Source organism: Microtus ochrogaster, chromosome 5 (assembly GCF_000317375.1).
Source record: "Microtus ochrogaster isolate Prairie Vole_2 chromosome 5, MicOch1.0, whole genome shotgun sequence".
Classification (NCBI taxonomy): domain Eukaryota; kingdom Metazoa; phylum Chordata; class Mammalia; order Rodentia; family Cricetidae; genus Microtus; species Microtus ochrogaster.
Window position 1 is genome coordinate 87,278,819 of NC_022012.1, and position 20,869 is coordinate 87,299,687.

Consider the following 20,869-nt stretch of genomic DNA (forward strand, 5'->3'; position numbering starts at 1 on the left):
GTCATTTTTGGAACTTTGTTACTTTTAGCCAAGGATAACTTAAACCAATGTTCATACAATGTTGGCTTTATTTTAGGGTGCCAATACATTTTCAAACACCTAGCTAATTCTTTGACTCTAGTCACACCCCCTTCACTCTGTGCTGGACCTGTGTGTTATCCGGACATATGGATACTCCAGGGAAAACTGGAGCTGTTGGTCAGGACTTGTGAGCTCAGGTTAGAGAGTAAGTTGGACCCAAAGCATGCTGAAATGATGTGGTCAACAATCTCCAAGGTTAAGAGAGAGAGTGCACAAAAGAGAAGGTAAGCATGCATAGCTTATCACAGATGCTGAGTCTTCAATAGTTTGGGGTCTTTAACCAGCAAGAGAAGGATGTTTGTGGATTTACCAGAGCCTGAAAAGCAGTAAAATTAAAATAAACTCGCTTTTTTCTAAAATCAGGAATGGAGGTTTTTTTTTTTTTTTAATTGCAATTTGTAATATGCTCTTCAGGTTTAAAACTTTTGGTAATTGATATAGTACAGTATTTGATACTAGGATAAATGCAGCATGTGAGAAGAACCCGTGAAAGACTGTTTTTAAACAATAATCTAGAGACACAACTCGTATTTTACAGGAGATGGCACCTACCTGTATATGTCAGATAGATGACACTAAGGAACACAGCACCTGCAGCTAGTGAGACACCCAAAAAGAAAAGGGTCTGGAACTCCTGCTTTGTCAACCGGTCTCTCAGATATTGCAAAAAAGCGTAAGCTTGTAGCAATGCAAAGACACCTAGTTAAAGAGAAGGCTCATGTGAATACAACAATGCCATTTCAACAGTTCCACTCACAAAGCTTAGAAGACCCCGTACCCTTCACACCAGAGATTAGTTATTCCATCTACCAACATTCTCTGTGTCAACTGACAGTTAACCTACAATTAATGCATCTGAAAAAAACCTACTGCACATTTTTTTCCCAAAGTGATCAGAATGTACCAGACAAGAAAAGCAGACAACTGTGCATACTGACACTACCAAGCATCATTGTTAACTTAAAACATTATAATTATTTCTGGGCTGATGTGCTGGCTACTTTTTTTTTTTCAACTTGACAGAGGCTAGAGTTATCTGAGAAGGGGAAACCATAATTGAGAAAATGACTCCATTAGACTGGCCCATGGGGTACTGTCTTTTTTTTTTTTTTGGTTTTTCAAGACAGGGCTTCTCTGTGGCTTTGTAACCTGTCCTGGAACTAGCTCTGTAGACCAGGCTGGTCTCGAACTCACAGAGATCCGCCTGCCTCTGCCTCCCGAGTGCTGGGATTAAAGGCGTGCAATACCATCGCCCGGCATGGGGTACTGTCTTGATTAATAATTGGAGTCAGAGGGCTCAGCTCACTGTGAGCAGTGCCACCCCTAAGAAGGTGGTCCTGGGTTGTACAGGAAAGCAGGCTGAGCAAGTCATGGGGAGCCAGGAAGCATACACGCCCTCAGCTACAGTTCCTGCCCTGATTTCCCTCAGTGATGGACTGTGAGCGAGCTACTTAGGTCAAATGAACCCTTTCCTTCTTAAGGAGGTTTTGATCAGTGTTTATCACAGCAATATGAAGCAAAGTAAAACAATTAACATTACTGAAGTCTCTTAGAAATCAGGATATAATAAAGTAGCTGGAAACCCATTTTAATAACAACATAGAAGAAAAAAATGATTTCAAGGTCACACACATTTTAAGTGGACAAAACATTTGACAATGTCCTTTCATCTCAACTTCAAAAACTTTTCCATACCTGCAGCTGCCATGTGCTCACTTGTTCTGATTGGTTGAAATCCCACAAAAGGTATCTGCATGGATAATATTAAACCCACAATGTAGAAAGTGCTATATGCTATAAAAACAAAACAGGAAATAAGGTAATTTACTACTGCCATTAAGTATTCAACACATAAATATATTTATGTCTTATTTTTAGAAAAGTTTTAACACAACTTAAGAACAGACTCTTGAAGTGATTGATTTGATGTGCATTATAAATCATAAATATTCTATCCATTTTTTAAAGTATTAAGTGTTCTTTGTAGACTTCAGTTAAGTTTCTGTCAGAGACTTCCTTTCTAGAAAATGGAATCAAGTTTTTAAAAATCCACCAATAATAATCATTGATAGGAGCCAAGATACTATACAATTACATGTGTATTAAGTAACTATCATTGCTGAGGTTACTAATCCAAAATATTCACAGCTTCACAAACACCTAACATTATCATTAACTTACAAGAGTACCTGCTGGTCTCAAAGGGACCGAGTATTGTATGTCTTCCGTCAGTCTCTAAATGCTCTTTGTACAGAGGTTTAAGGGTTTAGAAAGGATATACAACTGGCTTTCTGCATGATGGAATAGATGCCAGTCAGGGAAGCAAGAGTCTGACACAGTGGCTGTTTGCTCTCCATAGTGGTCCCCCTTAGCTTAGGTTGATTCTAACGCATAGAACTGCTGAATAGGGATGACAACCTGTGTCAAAAAGGTTTTCCCCTTACATGCTACAGATCAGGATTAGGTAATCTGGCTAGAAAGTATTTGGAATCACTGAAAGTAAAATTTCAGAGTTGTAAAAGAGAGCTTATCTTAAATAAGCTGATGCGAAAATATTATTCTCTTCATAGACTTATTTACATCCCTTTCATAAATGTACTTGATAATCAGTTTGGGGCAAATAAACTACTATGAAGAGGAAGTCTAGGGAGCATTGGAGTAGAAGCTGTCACTCCATCACCTCTGTCTGCTATGCTGTGTATCAGTGGAGAGCACACACTTCACTTCTCCTGCCTAACGTAGTTATATTTATTTACTTTTAAAGGAAGTCCACTTATAGAAGGTAAATTGCAGGCTATTAGTTTAAATGTTACAACCACTTCCCAAGCTGTTTGGTAAGTGATGACTACTGTGTTGGAAGATAAGTTAGTGAATCTAATAGAAAGGGCCAGAGCTAATGAAGGCCACAGCTCCACCATCCAACCACAGTGAACGTTGCAGACACATGCTGAATGGTACAGCTCTTTGTGAGATACTCAAATAAAACCCAAGTTCTCACAATTCTGAATCTGCTTATGTGGTTGAGGGGCCTTCTAGTAACCTTCTTTTAGTAACTAATCTGTGTTAAAGCTGTGACACAGCTCAGAAGCAGAAAGGGAGAAGGGAGAGAGAGGGGGAAGCAAGGTTACCATGTGACCTCCAAGTATATAAAATCAAATACTTTAGTTCCATCAATACAGAACAAAAGCTGGGTATGATCATTAACACCCCTCCCCCCATTTAGAGCCCCACAGGCACTACTATCAATGTGCATTCTACAGGGTAGAGCTGAGAATCAGACCTAAATATGAACATACACCAACACCACCAGGAAAGCATATAGGAGGAATAAGCTTTCTTCAGTGAAGCCTGCACACACCAAACAGTGCAATCACCTCTTAGAAATGCAAACACAGAATTCAGCAAGGCTTATAGGACTTTAACTAACTACAATGGACAATACAAACTGTATTAAAAAAATAAGTGATTCCTTAAAAAAAAAAAAAAAACCTAAGGAGAAAATGAAGTAGCAAAACTACCTTACAAATGATTCGGGGCTCTTGAAGTGTTCACAAGTTGTGGAATCACCCAAACATATACCCTCATCATACTCCCCAAAGAAAACTCTACCTCCATTACATAGCTGCTTCTTGGTTCCCTTCTTTCCAGAGCAAGGCAATCACAAATCTATGTCTGACTCTAGAGTCCTCCTTTTTTTTTTTTAAACAATAAAAAGAGAGCCTCTACCCCATCTGCCTAGCAAATTACATTCTTCAGGTTTATCATAAGGGGTATACTGGAACAAACAAATGAACACACACATACACACAGTCTGTATTTGGCAATGTAAGCATTTCAGTTTGGTAACCCAAGCAAAATACTTCTTAGAGACTGCTCACATTCATTTCCAGGAATATTCAAAAGAGGAAGACTACACTTTCATGCTAACTTCACATTCACTGTTATCAATAAGGAGAAGGAAACATCCAGGGCTGGGCATGTGGTCCAGTGGTAAAGCATTTGCCTTAGCATGCCTAAGGCTCTAGGTTCTGTCTTTAGGACCATGAGACACCCAAAGCAACAAAGTAACAAGACCCCAGTCTCTATGGAAACAAACACGTTAGATAGAATTCAAGTTAATAGTAAGAGTGCCAGGAATGAGTTTGAGGGAAGGATAGTCAGTCTAGAGAGCTTAAAGAAGCAAAGAGGAGTTGAGTTCTTATTACTTGGCTGATACCAAACAAAGTAATAGGGATACCACAGCTTTGAAAGGCCTCTGTACTGCTCAGCCTCCATGTACCTGCACCAGTGAAACCAATCTTCTGGGACACTGCTGTGGTCCAGAGCACCGGTGAAGACAGCTGGACCCTGTCTGCTCGAGCTTTACTTTCTAGTTTTGGATCACTGGCTTTATGAAGGGTTTACACAGGAGAAATACACATCTTAACTCACAGAGCCCCTTCAGCACAAAGAAAAACACGTGTACCCGATCAAGTTTGGGACCACTGACCAAGCTCCACAAGTTTACCTCACTCAAGCTACTGTGCTCCCTGAATTTCTAAAACAGCACATACATCTCAGTATCTTAACTGACATAATTTACAGACTTCCATTTTAAAACAAAGTGGAAAATTAGATTCACTTGAGTAGAAGTAAATGAAGAAATTCAGTTAAGAAAAACACAACTTCCATCCACTATAAAAATAAAAGCATGTTTTTCTCCAGATTATATGAAAGCACCCAATAGTGTGCTTGCAAAAAGACCATAAATCTATGATAAGCAGGACATTTTAAAAATAGAATATCCTATTAAGATCAATTCCATCTAGCCTCTAAGTTACAGAAGTTGGTAAAGTCAGATGGACAGTTCCAGCCATAGCACATGTAGTTAGTGCTTGTGACAGTGGTAGGGGAGGGCTTATGTAAGAAGGAGCTTGTAGAGTAATACAAAAGGTGCACTACTGTGCTCTTACAAGACCTCAGCAGTAAAAACCTGCAGTACCAATTCTTCCTACAACTCCTCTGAGAACCCTGACTCACCTAGTAGTACAACTTCCTACCTAGCTATGATAACCTCTTTCTTAACTCTTTACTATTCCATCAAAGAAGTAAGCTCTAAGAAGATGACAACCCAACAATATCATAAATCACTCATTACATCATAAAAGTGCTACCACACTGCCATCCTGTGGAAGCACAGTTTCTGGCAGTCATTGCTGCAGACCACGCTTCTTCTGATTGGTTAGAAACTAATTTCCCCCCCTAAAACAATTGGGCTTATTCACATGTACAGTTTCATTTTACCCAAAGAAAAAACCACTCTGATTAGAGACAGAAATCTACAGAAATCCTAATCATGTTTCCACCCAAAATACTTGCATCCCAAGGGCACAGAGGCAGTGGAGCTTGGCTAATGCACAGTTGACTCCAGCTCCACTGATCTTAAGTGGTGACAGAGCCCCTGCTGCTCTCACTTCAGCACCTCACTTACAGGCCATGACAGTCTGCAGTACTCTCTATGCCATCGTTTATACTGGAATGCCAAAGCATGCATGTGGAGGTCAGAAGACAACGTCTCTTGGCTGCTGCATACCCCAATGCTTGGATTAAGGAGCTACCATATTTGCTTCACATGGGTTCTAGGGATCGGATCGGATCCTCACACAGTGCCCATCACCATTTTCTCAGTCCCCTTCTCTGGAGTTTTAAGTTACTCCTCCTCCTCCTCCTGCAAACTTAGAGAAGGATCTACGAACACACAAACTCATTAACATTAACCCACTACTTAATCCTGTCAGTCTTTCTGAGTTAATTTCTTGGACAATGTTTAATGGGAATGGCTAAAAAAATATCCTTCTGTCAGACAAGATACAGAAGAGAAAGATCTTACAATCCAGTCAGTTTTACTAGATCACTAACAACACAAGTCTGTAAGAATGTTGAAAAGTTAACTTAATAAAGTCACTTTGTTACTTTCTGACTGCTTCGGTTACCGGGAATTTTGGTAAATATTCAGGGTAAAGAATGGTGAGAAAACAGTATCAGAGGGCAACAAGAAAAACACTTCGGACTAGCAGGGAAATACCAGGTCAGCTTAGCAGGCACAGATTGTGAGAGCTCCTTCCCAGGGGACTGCTTACAACAACCATAGAACACATCACTGAAACTGACATTTTACAAGCTCCAAAAATGTAAAGGTAGCATGAAATGACTTATTCAAAATACTTGAGCAGAGAAAAAAAAATCACACTTTCAAATGGAAAAATAAATCTTCTTGCTATTACCTAATAGGAAGATAAGGATAAGGATTTAGAGGAAATACATCCAGATTTAAATTCTAGTTCTGGGATGGAGAGATGATGGCTCAGCAGTTTAGAATACTGGCTTTATCTTTCAAAGGACCTGAGTTCAATTTCCAACACCCTAATGGTAGCTTACAGCTGTAACTCCAGTTTCAGGGGATTTCATGCCCTCTTTTGGCCTCAGCAGACACCAAGGCACGTACATGGTAGGGACATACATGTAGCCAAAACAAAACAAATACGCTTAAAATAAAATTAAAAGCAAGTTTAAAATTCTAGTTCTGCCCTGCAGAAGGAATTCATTAGTTCTGACAAGTGTTAATGGGACAATGCCAGACTACAAGGAGATTATAAACACACTGTGGGAATACTATAGAACTCATGAAATCTACACAATCTCTCTTCTCTTGAGACAAGGTCTCACTATGTAGTCCTGCCTGCTTCTGCCTCCAGATTTCTGGGATTAAAATCATACAGCCACCATGACTGGCTGATTCTACTGCAAAGGACTCAATACTGCGAGTCCCATCATTCCCACAGCTATGTAATAACTAAACCTAATGTGTCAAAAAGTACAACAGACAATCATCAGCAAACATAATTTACAAATGAAGCAAAACAGATTTAAAAGACCAAAACTACAAATTTATTCCACTAAAAGTCATTTAGGACTTTCCTTTCCTTTTGCTTAGAGAAGGTCAGAATTCTTTAGCCCAGGGTAGCCTGAAATTCTCTGAGCAAGGCTGACATCTACCATGCCTTGGCCTCCCAAGTGTTAGATTTTAAGTGAGCCAGAATACTAGTTTATCTACTGTATGCAAGCTCTTAAGTAGACTTAAGCATTTACTTTAAGGCTCCTAGCTTCTACATAGGAAGCATTCCTGACCAACACGACAGGTGTGATTCTCAGGAAGACTGGGTTCATCTATAATAGCACCAAGGCATTTTCTACTTTTGTTTAGTTTGCCTTGAGTCTTGAGACAGGAAGATACTGTTAGACTATTCTTTGTAAATTAAATATGTAATGCTTGAGGGAACCCCTAAAATATCTACTTAATACAACACACCTATGAAAAGGAAGACTCAGAAACCTTCAGTCCCTTCAAGCAATGAATACACAGTGGCTCTCCCCTGGAAAGCGCTTATTGTAACCAACACTTAGGACTTTTAAACAAATGAAAAGCCAAGGCAAAACTCTTAGGAATCCAGGTAGCACTTCTGTTGGCCGGGTTCATTTACCATGAAGGCAAAACTCAAAATAGATCATCACTGCTAAAGGGATCAATCTAGGAAGCATGGGAATTACTTTATGCTTTTAAAACCACCCCCGTCATGCAAATAATGTATCTAGTTTATAGGATGTGTAGCACAAATAATAAAAACTCAGAGACAGATATCCAGGGTTAAAGCTGAAGATCAGAGAAGCAGAACAGTAAGCCACTAGAGAGACCTTTCACATCTACCAAGGCTCAGACCTAAGGGGCAATCCTCTGACTGCCTAGACTGCACTGTGTCTCTACCAAGCCTTAGACGCCATGCTCCAATGAGTTTCTGTCTCTTTCCCTCTCTCTGCCCAGCCATATCAGAATCAATCAAAAACCTACTTTTATTTGTTAATATTTCATGTGACTATCTGAGGTCTGTTTATGACCCTCCCCCTTTTCTATTTGTTTTTTGCTTTTCTAAGAAGGATCTCGTGCAGTCAACACAAAAGGCAAGTTAAACATAAAAAATTACTACCTTTTCATGGGCAATACGGACCAAGCAGAAAGTCCATTTACTAAGAACGAGCATGAAAGGTGGAATAACTCACCTATGTAGACTCTCTTGCTATACCTCTGCATTAGCAGTAGCACGAACACATGGAGAGGGATAAGGTTGATGATAAACACATAACCTCCCCACGCAGAAACCTATGGGAAAAGAGAGGCTTAGACACATGGCTTCTCTCACTTCCTAAAACATAACATAAATTCATGACAACATAAATATGAGAAAATATAACACTAGGATTTCTAACAATTTTCCTAAGTAGCATATATACATAACAGTTCTTTTGTTTTGTTTTGTTTTCAAGACAGGGCTTCTCTGTGGCTTTGAAGCCTGTCCTGGAACTAGCTCTTGCAGACCAGGTTGGTTTCAAACTCACAGAGATCTGCCTGCCTTTGCCTCCCGAGTGCCACCACCGCCCACCTACAATTCTTTTTTTTTTTTTTATTGATAAGTAAAGTAACATGATCTCATAAACCCAGTAAACTTTTTTAAACTTACTGGAGAATAGCTCAAGTTAATAGGAAGGCTTAAGAACATCACATAATTGTGAATTGGCAGAAAATAGACTGTCCTGGAAATGAGTTCTAGAATATAGATATCAAATTTTTAGAATAGAATAACAAGCTTTTATTTCATCTATGATAATCTATTTACTGAAAGAAAGTTCAATAAGCATAAGAAAAATGAATTCTGGCACTGGTCAGTGACTCAGCTAAAAGGGCACTTACACCCTCGGTCACACTGTAGAGGTCTTAATAGCGCAGGCTGGCTGCAGCCTTAAGAGGGATTGCAAGTGAGAACTGTATTTAAAATATAACGCACATGCACGCACACACATACACACGTATGTCTTTGACTTGTATTATATGTATGCACATTTAAAAAAAATCAGAATAACCATGGTTATTCAAGTCTAAATAAATATTTTGAAAAGTCAATGTTCATTCTCAACCATTACAATGGACTGACTTTTCATGTGCTCAAAACAGAAAAGAGCTCTTTTAGGATCAAAGCTCAGTTGGGCAGTGGTGGTGCACGCCTTTAATCCTAGCACTCAGGAGGCAGAAGCAGGTGGATCTCTGTGAGTTCGAGGCCAGCCTGGTCTACAGAGCAAGTTCCAGGACAGGCTCCAAAGCTACAGAGAAACCATGTCTCAAAAATCCAAAAAAGGATCAAAGCTCATCAGTATGTTTAGTTAGAAGGCTGAAAAATTCACTGGTTACAAAGTCATCATGAGGACGTGTTAGTGTACAAAAATATTTCAAAACAACTTCTAAGGACCTACAGTTAGTTCATAATATATAGACATACACACCTGTTTACTGCTTAGTCACATACATGTTTTTCCCCACCAAACCCAATGTCATCCTGAGCTTAAGCATTAAGCTCTAAGAGTCTCCTGGATATTCCTAACATTAAAAGTGACTTCCTTAAGCACAGGGCACAATACATACCCCAGGTATTAAGCAGTTTAGAAGGACCACAGAAAACTGATACACCTATTTATTCTATAAAATTAGTTTTAGCAATTAAATTACTGTTAATTTTCACATAAAAAACTACATAGGCTATTGGTTGAAAAAGAGGCAGAAGTATAAAAAAGTAACATTGAACCTTACCCTTCAGAAATCTATTTACAAGTTATGAGGCAGTTTATGGGTTAACACAGGGTGCACAAACAATACTTGGGTACTGACTGTAAGGAGTTCAAAAATTCTGAAAGTGCAGGCAGAAAATCAATATGCCACCTCATCTATGTCCACTTACAAACAGACAAACTGAAAGCAATCTGAACACAAATCTCATGTTTTAAAGTGGTCTTGCTCATTCTTTGCTGATCTTTCACTCTGGGATCTCATTTCCTTCTTCTCTGGCCTAGACACCACAGAAAATTCATCCCATTAAGGAATGAAAAGAGAACACAATGGGCCAGAAGAACATCCAGTCTTCCTCATCCATCTGTTTTCTCAGGTAACCTTCCTTTGGGAAAGCTTTTTCACCAAGATTCTTTTTGTTTGTCTGTTTGTTTGTTTTTCGAGATAGGGTTTTTCTGTAGCTTTGGAGTCTGTCCTGGAACTAGCTCTTGTAGACCAGGCTGGCCTCGAACTCACAAAGATCCGCCTGCCTCTGCCTTCCGAGTGCTGGGATTAAAGGCATGCACCACCACCGCTTGGCTCACCAAGATTCTTAAAGTGTGCTTATTTCTCTGGTCTTCCCAACTTAGTGATGAACAGATGATGTGTATTTTTACAACTTATGACTGTGATCATTAAACAGTCAATTCCAATAAAGGAAAGCTAATTTTTAGTTTGATATTTAAAACTATTTGAGTGTTAAATAGAAGCTAACTTCCTCTAAACATGGTTTTATGCTCTATATTTGACAGGTAAAGTTTCTTGTTCTTTTTAGTTTGTTTTGTAATTAGGGAAACAGTTTACTTGTTCAAAAATTAAAAAAAAAATACATAGGAACAATAAACTATATTTAAATTCAATTCTAGATGTGATTAACAAGTTAAAATCACTTAGAAATTTAATGCTAAAAACAACTGATTTGTTTCACTTGCTTATAATAAATACTGCAATTGAGGACTGAGTATTGGCTCTCAACAAAGTGTCCCTCTCTCTAGCATCAAGGCGAGGGGGATGGCAGTACAGGTACACACTGAGCAGAGTCCAAACCCAACCCGAACAGGAGTGGTAAGGAGAGGGTGAGGAGAAAGGAGCTGCTCTTGTTGCCCAGAGCTCTTAGAGCGGAGCCAGGCACGGATCTTACCATGTAGAAATATGACAGGCAGCAGCACATCGTCCAAAACACAGACCCAGTTTTCACAGACTTTACCTAAAAACAACAAAAGTAAATCCCATTGTAAAATGTATATGAAGACAGTTAACCATCTAAAAGGTATTGAGTGAGGACTGAGGTGTGGCTATTAAGATTGATTTAAAATACTTTTCAAAACTGAGTAAGATACATTTTAATAACTGCAGTGTTCTTCCTAGAATTCCAGGTCAAACAAAAATACCTAACAAGCCAGGGAAGTTTTTTGTTTTGTTTTTTTCCTCAAGACAGGGTTTCTTTGGCCTTGAACTCACAGAGATCCACCTGCCTCTTCCTGCCCAAGTTCTGGGATTAAAGGTGTGCACCACCACTGCCCGGCTCACCAGGTAACTTTTAAGGGAATTTAAAATAACTATTAAAGAGAAAGTGATGCTGTCATTCACCTAGATAGCTCCCTAAAAATATAGTTAAGTGTATAAAAAGTACTCACACATTAAAAAGTGTGTTCAGCTGACAGGTTGCTTCTGTTATTTATTTTTGAAGTTACAACTTATAAAGCAGATACAATAAGATTATTATGAAAATTAAAATCTACGACTATATTAATCCAGTTATATATTCAGAAAAAATGTCTGGCATGTTTTTAAATGTTACCTATTGTTGAATTTATTATGAATAGTAGTAACATACGTGTGCAACTCTTGGTAAAAGACATAAAAGTCTCCAACCTAGAGACTTTAGGCAGAAAGTCACCAGCATTAATAATAGCCAAATATTAAGTGGTACTTACCCATAAGTAGTAAGTGAACTGAAGCGCAAAAATTGCAATGCCTTCATTATCAAAGGATCCTGCCACTGATCGAGATATGTACCCTGGTACAATTGCAATAAAACAAGCAGCTAAAAGTCCTGCTCCTTGGTTCCAAAGTTCTCTAGTTAGCAGGAACGTAGATATAGATGTAAGGCCGCTAAAAGTTGGTGCAAGGAATACACACACATCTCTTATGTGAACTGTTATGTTCAATGTATTTAAAATCCAATGAATAAGGCCAGCTGTTATCATCAACCCTGGGTAAACCTAGAGGAAGGAAAGAAAGGAATTTAGTTACATATAAAACATGGTGCCCAAAAAGAATAGTCCACATTCTTTTTTAATTAGTATACACCATTTGTAGTTAAGATGAAGAGAAAGCTTTTCCTTTCACGGGATACACAATAAAATCTTTTTGGAACAGATACAAAGAAGAAATTCATATATAGAATATATGCTGAAATAAAACAAGAGTGATTAAATAGAAAATATGTAATGATGTTTATTCCATTAACTATCTTCCTCACTTCCAAGCACTGTCTTAGTCATGTATTTTTCAGGCTTAGGAGTTTAACACACTTTAGCCATGTTCTTGTTGTGTATAAATAAAAAGGAGAAATGATAGTTATAAGTAAGTTAAATCCAAGATTCAGAAAGTAAACACCTCTAGGAAGAAGGATCAGTCATTTGGGAACCAAAAGAATATTAAAAGGCTTTAAGTGCTATGTTCAAAGTCTTAATAATGGGAGAGAAGATTACTATACGGACACTCACCTTTATACCAAAAGAAGGGCAGTTACCACAAGATTCGGAATTGGCAGATATTTATTTCGAAACATCCCTCAGTAACTAATATGTGTGTTTTCATCTGCATTCACACCCGAATCCTCCCTCAGTGGCTCTCTTTCTTCCCAAGACTGAAACCACAAAGACTGCCGCACATTCACTCCCTGGCTGTCCTATTTAAATGTGCTCGTCTCAATAGACTCCGCCCTAGTCTTTAACTCACCCCCTTGCTTTTCCTCCCTAGCACCTATTATCATTGAGAGCACTATTTATAAACATTATTTTCAACTGCTCAACCTCACAAGAATGTAAGCTCTAGAAGAATAAGAGTTTATTTGTCAGTATCAAGAACAATACAGACACAGAGTGTATATTCAATGTCTAGTGAATGCACAGAGTAACAGGATCGAGAGGAGAAAAATAGTATAGTGAGTCATTACAATTCTCAAAAAAATATGCTCCATTTCTTACTCAGTACTAGGTCCTACTAAATAATTTTTGTCAGCAATACACAAAGAAAACACATGAATTTGAAATTTTTTCTCGATGTAAATCAACAATCCATATAATCTGGCAGATGGACCTAATATAAGAAAAGTCAAAATACAAAGCAGTATTGAATCAAAAGTCTAAAACCAAAAACTCCTAACAGCAAGATACATTCAAACTTGGAGCTGGAGAGATGGCTCAACCAATGGTTAAGAGCACTTGCTGCTCTTGCAGTGAGGACCCAGGTTCGGTTCCCAAAATCTACATGGTAGTTCACAAATGTCCATAACCTTCAGTTCCTGGGGTTTTGGTCCATCTTCTGACCTCTGCAGGCCTCAGGCACACATATGGTGCACATACGCAAATGCATGTACACATAAATTTAAGATCATGTGTGTGCATGTGTGTGTGTGTGTGTATTCAAACTTTTAAGGAACTCCAGATGTAAAAAACAAAGGAGTTCAAATTTAAGTAGATATTCATGTCACTAGAGCCCATAAGAGAAAGTAAAAAAGCCCAAGAAACCAGGTGTAATGTGCACCTTAGTGTTAGAGGTTGAGCAATTTTAACTTGACACAGGGGCCAGAGAGAAAGCCTAATTTCCAAAGGCACATGCTATTAATGAAACTAAACTGGATAAATTCTTCGCATTCATCAGGGAAGTCAGGAAGGAACTCTGCCTTCCTTACCAAGTAGGAGCAAAGACCTACAGAGAGAGATAAGATTGTTCCAAAAGTACTGTAATATTAAGATGTAAGAAGCCTCAAAATGGGGCTGCACTAATGGCTCAGATGGTAATCCCTGCAAGGCAGGAGGACCTGGCTTCATCCCCAAGCCCCACATTAAAAGCCTGCAGTGTTGGCACACTCTCAGAGCCCCAGTGCTGGGAAATGGGGGAATGGTATAGTGGGCAGAAGGAGGTAGATTCCTAGAGTTTGTTAATCAATCAGCCTAACCCAATTATGTAGCTCCAGGCCGTGAACAACTGCGCAAACAAATAACAACAGATCCAACGTGGACACCACCCAAGGAACATCTGTGGCTGACCTCTGACATCCACATGTGCATGTGCACCCAAGGAACATCTGTGGCTGACCTCTGACATCCACATGTGCATGTGCACCCACATGTATGCACACACACCCCTTTATAAAAACACAGAAGGAACATGATCAAAATTAGAATGTATTTTAGGTTATAAACAAGTCTCAAAAAACTTAAAAGGGTTGGAAGTTACATAATATTTGCTAACTACAATCCATTTGAAAAATTTTAAAGAGTACTACAAAATCCTCTTTTAAAAGTTATGAATGAACTTCTATGAAGGCATAGTGGTTCACATCTATAATTCCATCATTTGGGAGGCTGGGGCAGAAAGATTACTGTTAAATGGAAGGTTAGCATGGGCTACAGAGTGAGCATAAAAGAAAATAAAATCCCACAAGTAGGAGATTCTAATAGAAATTAAAGTGGAAGAATGATGAAAACACTAGGTCAAAACCCAGGAAGTTCTGTTAGCTGCATGATGGTAACTTTGACTGTGACAGCTGTAAACAGTCAACAGTAAAAAAGGGCTGAAAAATCACTGGAGAAATGACAGGGAGTTGGGAAAGGAACACAAATGTAAAATCAAGGTACAAAAGAAAGGAAATAAATCTGAATTAATATGTGAGAGCAAAACTTTATCTGGGGTGACAGTGATACTGGTAAGCGCAATCAAGAAGAAATGACCAAGCATAGAGACTTCCTCAAGAGCTGCCACATCTTCCCCCTTCTCTTTAAGTTCTCCTTACACACTGAACCCTAAGAACCTTATATCATCATTCTGTATCCAGAGAACTCTACACCAACTATAGTCAAGGCACAATTATCTAGATCGAGGCCTGAAAAGTTTAATTATTTTAATAATTCTAAATTTTTACTCCCCCCCTCCAAAAAGCTTTATTTCAAACTCAGTTGCTTGAGAACAAAGCAAAAAACATAATCTAGACTTGAAGTATTTTGTGATAGCAGATTTTTTTTTTGTTTGTTTTTTTTTGTTTTTGTTTTTCGAGACAGGGTTTCTCTGTGGCTTTGGAGCCTGTCCTGGAACTAGCTCTTGTAGACCAGGCTGGTCTCAAACTCACAGAGATCCGCCTGCCTCTGCACCACCACTGCCCGGCTGTTGTTTTGTTTTTGAGACAGGGTTTCTCTGTGCAGTCCTGACTGTCCTGGCACTCACTCTGCACACCACGCTGGCCTTGAACTCACAGAGATCCGAGTGCTGGGATTAACCACCACCTAGCCCTACAGCAGATTCTTAATCCATCCTGATACTTGTTAGAGGCCAATGTGAGATATTCCACAAATAAACTGCCATGAATAGAGCAAAGAAACATTGGCTAATTAGCTACAGAGGCAGAGGTTGTGTTTGTGAACTATATGCAGTTTTTGAGGACTCTCAACCCACCAACACATAATGGTTTGCTCAACAGTTTACAGTTAACATCAAAGAATAGCTAATATACTTACAGTGCCACCTACTATTCTTCCTAGTGGATACCATGCTCTTTCATCAAACCAATTTAAAAATTCATAGAACCCATGAGATGCTAGGTGATGTGTTGATCTATAGTTAAACCTGGAGAAAAGAGAAAAGGAAATGTTATAAAACTTGTTAACACAATACCTTTCTTTATATTTGATATATTGATATATATAAATCATATATATCACAGCAATATTTCTCAAACTCTAATAACAAAAAAATTTGAAAATTTCAAGCCAATGTCTATACCTCTAATACAACTAATTATACCACTAGCACTCTCTTAAATCCACCCAGGAACTAGAAATGCTCAAATTAACATATGACCATTAGTGGGGGTACAAGGCAGAGGGCTCAAATTTAACCAGGAAAACAAAAGGGATACACAAAATTCATTATTATAAAAGCAGTCCATGACTCAAAAGGCTGAGAACCATTATCAAAGATGGCATCAAACTGACCAGGAAGCATATGTCATGTAACATCCAAACGCTTACACAGAAACAGTAAAATAGTGGCTTAAGAAGGAAGAGAGCAGACTATGCTAGCACAGTGAAAAGAGTCTGGCAGTGTGGCTCTATTTAGAGTACTTACGAAGCCCTCATACACGCCAGGAAACAGAGTATGGTTTTAAAGCGAGATTATAATTAATTTCTGAAAAAGACAAATGAGAAGAAAGGAAACTAAGGAAACCAAAGTCCAAAATGCAAGCAGAGGGCAGTTTCAAGGCTACTCCACATTTAGCATAAAGCAGTTATGGAGGGCAGGAAAGACCAGTATCAGTGGTCAGGGTGACATTGGGAGTGACAGCAGTACATTCAGTCAAGATTCCTTCCACAAGAGGCAAGCAGGCAGCAAAGGCATCTGTCTATGTTAACGTGACATGTGGACACAGGAAGTGAAATAGTGCTGGACTCATAGAAGTGCACTGGAAAGCCAACTGGTGTATACCCCCAAATCAAACATTTGAGAGAGTAAGCATCCTTGAAAGTAAGCAAAAAAAGCAAACAAGAGATCTATAAAGGGCAATGGATTCTCATCTCCAGAGGAAGCCTGACTGGTTACAGGTTCTAGCACCATGTGCCTGGCTCACAGTGACAGCTCAGAGTGCTGTGTGTCTCTGCTTATGCACTGTGTTGTAGCTTCTTCATAGCCTACATCATGAGGTGGCTATAAAGAGCAATTACATAGCACCTGCAAAGCTGCTACTACTACTATGATTAACACACATAGTAAAAGCCCATTTCCAAGTTTTAAGGAAAACATGATTACCCAGCTAAATCATAGACAGGCTACTTTAACTGCAAAAAGTAAAGAGCAAACCACAAGGTTAAAAAGTATGAAAAATTAAAAAAAATCAAGAGACACCCAGAAGTGCTTACACTCATAAAGATCACTAAGGGCTACAAGGATGGAGGGCAGAATAGGTTCCAAACCTAGAACTCAAAATGCTACTAATGATAAAGTGTAATTCACTCATTCAGAAGCAAAATGATAACTCTTTAAAGAAACAGCAAAATCGAATACATTCTTCAGTGTGACCGACTACCTGATGCTATAAGGTAATAGAGTTAACATTAAAAATTTTTCTGAGAAGGGGATTTTTAGGATCAAAAAGTTAACTCTACTTGGTGCAGCACAGGAATCCCCACACCAGAGAACTTCAAAAACAAGCCCCAGACGCCTAAATTACTGGTGTACAGAAACCGCACAGTACTGCAGAGCTCCAATTGCACTTACAAGCAATAATTAATCAGGAGCACCACCCTTGAAGAGTAGAGTGACATCCCCAAATCTTGTGACAATACTGAATGGATAAACCAGTATCATAGCAAGAATCAAGGCTTAAATTTTTCCTAAAAAACCTTACTCCAGCCAGGCGGTGGTGGCGCACGTCTTTGGTCCCAACACTTGGGAGGCAGAGACAGGCATTTCTCTGTGAGTTCAAGGCCAGCCTGGTCTACAAGAGCTAGTTCTAGGACAGCCAGGGCTGTTACACAGAGAAACCCTATCTTGAAAAATCAAAAGAAAAAAAAAACCCTTACTCCAAGTAATGATTAATGAACAATATGTTTTACAAACCAGGGACGTTTCACCACCAAGGCTCTCTTTGGGGTACTTTCCCTTAAGTCATGACCTCCCCTCTATGGGCAACTTTTATTAGGCTCTGTAGCTGCCTCTCGCTCTACAGTAACATCTTCTACTTAAGATGGTTATGATAACTCATTCTAAAATTTCCCCCAAGAGACCGGAGTCATACAAAGGTTCTGAGCCCATGATGCAACATTATCTCCCTGTCTGGAGCTTCCTTCTCATTTCTAAACCAGAGTTGTCTGCCTTAAGTGATATTTCCCCCTCTGGATGCCAGAAAGATACCCCAAACTCAACATTCAATCAAACCCATGACAGGACCCAAGTCAAACACACATACTACACCTGTTTTCAGAGTCTAGGTGTCACCCTTTCTGCTGTGGGACAATGATCTCTACACTGTCACTACACTACACTGCTCAGTCTTAAACCAAGCTAGCTCCCTACTTTCCATGCTGATCTTCAGTCCTGCAGACTCACCTCCCTTCCCAATGCCACAGTCCTTAGACTATTAAGCCCATGATCACCTGGGGGCACTGTTGTTATCCCGTTAGCCTGGTTAACTCACTATGAACCTCGGCACATTTCTAAGGACACAGTGTATTTTCTTTGCCATGTTTGCAGTCATCACCTGCTGAAAGAGTGTCCCGGGCTCCATGATTGCAGTTCTGCATGCAGATGAGAGTAAAGGCTTTCTGTAACACAGTCACATAACCACAACATACGTCTCTCCAAAAGGACAACATTTTAACTGTAATACTTGAGATCCGTGCCTGAAGGAAAGCAAGGTATTAAGAGTCTACTGAACCTTAGTCAAGGGCTAAAAACCTGAACAGAAATGGAAGCACGAGTGCTGGGTCTTTGTTTAGTCTCAACATTCAATGTTGGCAGGAGGCAACTCTCTGAGAGTGCATCTCATGTGTTCAAGTTCATTACATCTGTCTATATTTGAATAAGCCTTGAGCACTATTCTTGTCAGTTTTATAAGTCAACTCTCATTTTGTAGCTTTTCTTTCCGCTCTGCCAGTGGTATTTTAAATACATGGATTTGACAGGAGTAGGCATAGGCTTGCCAAGGTCAGAGGACAACTTACAAACATCTTTTCTCGCCTTCTACCATGTGGGGCCCAAGTTATCTCAGCAAGCTAGTGCCCTTACCCTCTGAGCAATCTTCTTAGCAAGCCAACAGTGTTTAAGTATTTTAGTTTCTCTTTATTTATGTGTATGTGAGTTTATGTGCACTGCATACATGCAGGTGCCTGTGGAAGCCAGAGGGTGTCAGATTCCAGAAGCTGGAGTTGTGAGTCACCTATGTCGCTGCTGAGAATTGAACCCAAATCTCTGCAAAAGAGCAATACCCACTCTCAACTATTGGGCTACCTCTCCAGTCTCCTCCCCATGGTACTTTTTAAAAACAAACTCTTGACATAAACCTAAATTTACACCCCATGGCAGAACTACAGCTTTTGTTTTTGCAATGAAAAAACAAAAAGTACAAGAGCAAGATAAAGAAAAAAGGAGGTAGAAAAATAATGCTCTGCTCTAGCGTGATCATAAAGATAATACTCATTTTCTTCTTCATGATAAACAGTTTAAGTTTACCCATTAGATCCTCAATAAATCTGGAAGTGATCATCACTACAGTTTTGAATTAAACCCTGGAATGTGAGGGAACATTTTTACTAGTAGTTTTTAGTTTGTCTCTTTGAATTTCTAAATTGTTTTTTATTTTAGGTTTGGTACAGGGTCTTACTATGTACCTCTGAAGGGCCTGACACTCCCTATGCAGCAAATTCCTCCTGTCTCAGATTCTTTATATTAATTTTAGAACAAGTTGTCAGCTCCACCTAACATAACTGGCAAATTCCACTTAATCTCAAATCAATTTTGGGAAGAATTAACATCTTTATATCCAGAATATATTTAATTCAAGAATATGGCTGACCTTGACTGAAGAACAGATAAGGAAAATGTACATTTACATAAATGTAGTACTACACAGAAGAAAAAAATAACAACATCTTGAAATTTGCAGGCAAATGGATGGAGCTAGAAAACATCACACTGAGTGAGGTTACCCAGACCCACAACGACAATCATCATATGTACTCACTCATAAGTGGTTTTTAGACATAAAGCAAAGAAAACTAGCCCACAAATCACAATCTCAGAGACCTAGACAACAATGAGGACCCTAAGAGAGACATACACGTATGTAATCTACATGGGAAGTAGAAATTGGAAGCATGGGGACCTTGGAAGAAAGTAGAAGGGAGAAGAGTAGACAAAAACGTAGAGCTCAATAAAATCAATAAAAAATATCCACCCAGAAAAAAAAGAATATGGCTGATACCCATTTATCTAAGTCTTCTTGAATACTGCTTCACAAACTTTACAGTATCACCTTACAAGTCTTGAATACCTCTGCTTAGATTTAATCTCATATCTAATCTTATCTTTTATCTAAAAAAGTCTTTGTAACTAAAATTCCTGCATATGCTTACTAATACTTATAACATCACTAGATTCTACTATCTATTTTTATGCTATATTTAAGCATAAAAAATAATGACTATCCTGGTATTAAAAACGAAAAGGTATCTCAAAGATTCTGACAGTTTTAAGAGCACTGCCTAAAAGAGGGCATAAACTCCCGTCTCATTCTGTCCTTTCAGTACCCCTCCCTGTGACTGCCAATCTTTTCAATCATAAAAGTTTTGCAAGTAAATAGCAGTTTTAGTCAAAGTTAAATACTTGAGAAAAACATATACCATTAAGTTCTAAAATGAAATACACTACTGGGTGTCCAATTTAAGGAGCAGGTTTTTTTTTCAATAAATCTTCATGAACTCAAGAGAAACTTAATTTCAAACTTAAATACATATGTGTTTGGATTTACACAGATTACAGTAATAAGTTTATTTTTGAACAAGTTTTTCTTGCTGTTAAATTATTCATCATTATGAAATCAAGTTTCTTTGGGGTCTAAGAAAATTCTGGCTCCTGGTCAAAGGACTCCATACTAATGTCTGCTTCCTTCATGGTTACATTAAACAGGAAGCGCTACAATCTAAATTTATAACTTACTACAAATCTGTTGCAGATTGGGTTGTTACTGCTAAGTATAGTCTGGTTATTTTTTTCCATGCAAATTCTCAGTTACAGCACTACAAATTCAATCCAAAGCAAACATAAGAGGTATTTAGATGAACTGTAAGGCTATTCTTTTCCTAGTATAAGAAATGAAAA

General features: G+C 38.7%; 1 protein-coding gene across 1 annotated transcript in view; it reads right to left on the reverse strand.

Moving 5' to 3' along the window:
* Stt3b (STT3B, catalytic subunit of the oligosaccharyltransferase complex) overlaps positions 1-20,869 on the reverse strand; it is a 64,756-nt gene that overhangs the window by 17,229 nt on the left and 26,658 nt on the right. The window contains exons 2-7 of the mRNA XM_005348053.3: positions 15,514-15,622; positions 11,707-11,994; positions 10,911-10,976; positions 8,176-8,275; positions 1,777-1,875; positions 634-780 (exon numbers count right to left, since the gene is read on the reverse strand). Coding sequence (XP_005348110.1) covers positions 634-780; positions 1,777-1,875; positions 8,176-8,275; positions 10,911-10,976; positions 11,707-11,994; positions 15,514-15,622 — 809 coding nt within the window. The remainder of the gene's footprint in view (positions 1-633; positions 781-1,776; positions 1,876-8,175; positions 8,276-10,910; positions 10,977-11,706; positions 11,995-15,513; positions 15,623-20,869) is intronic.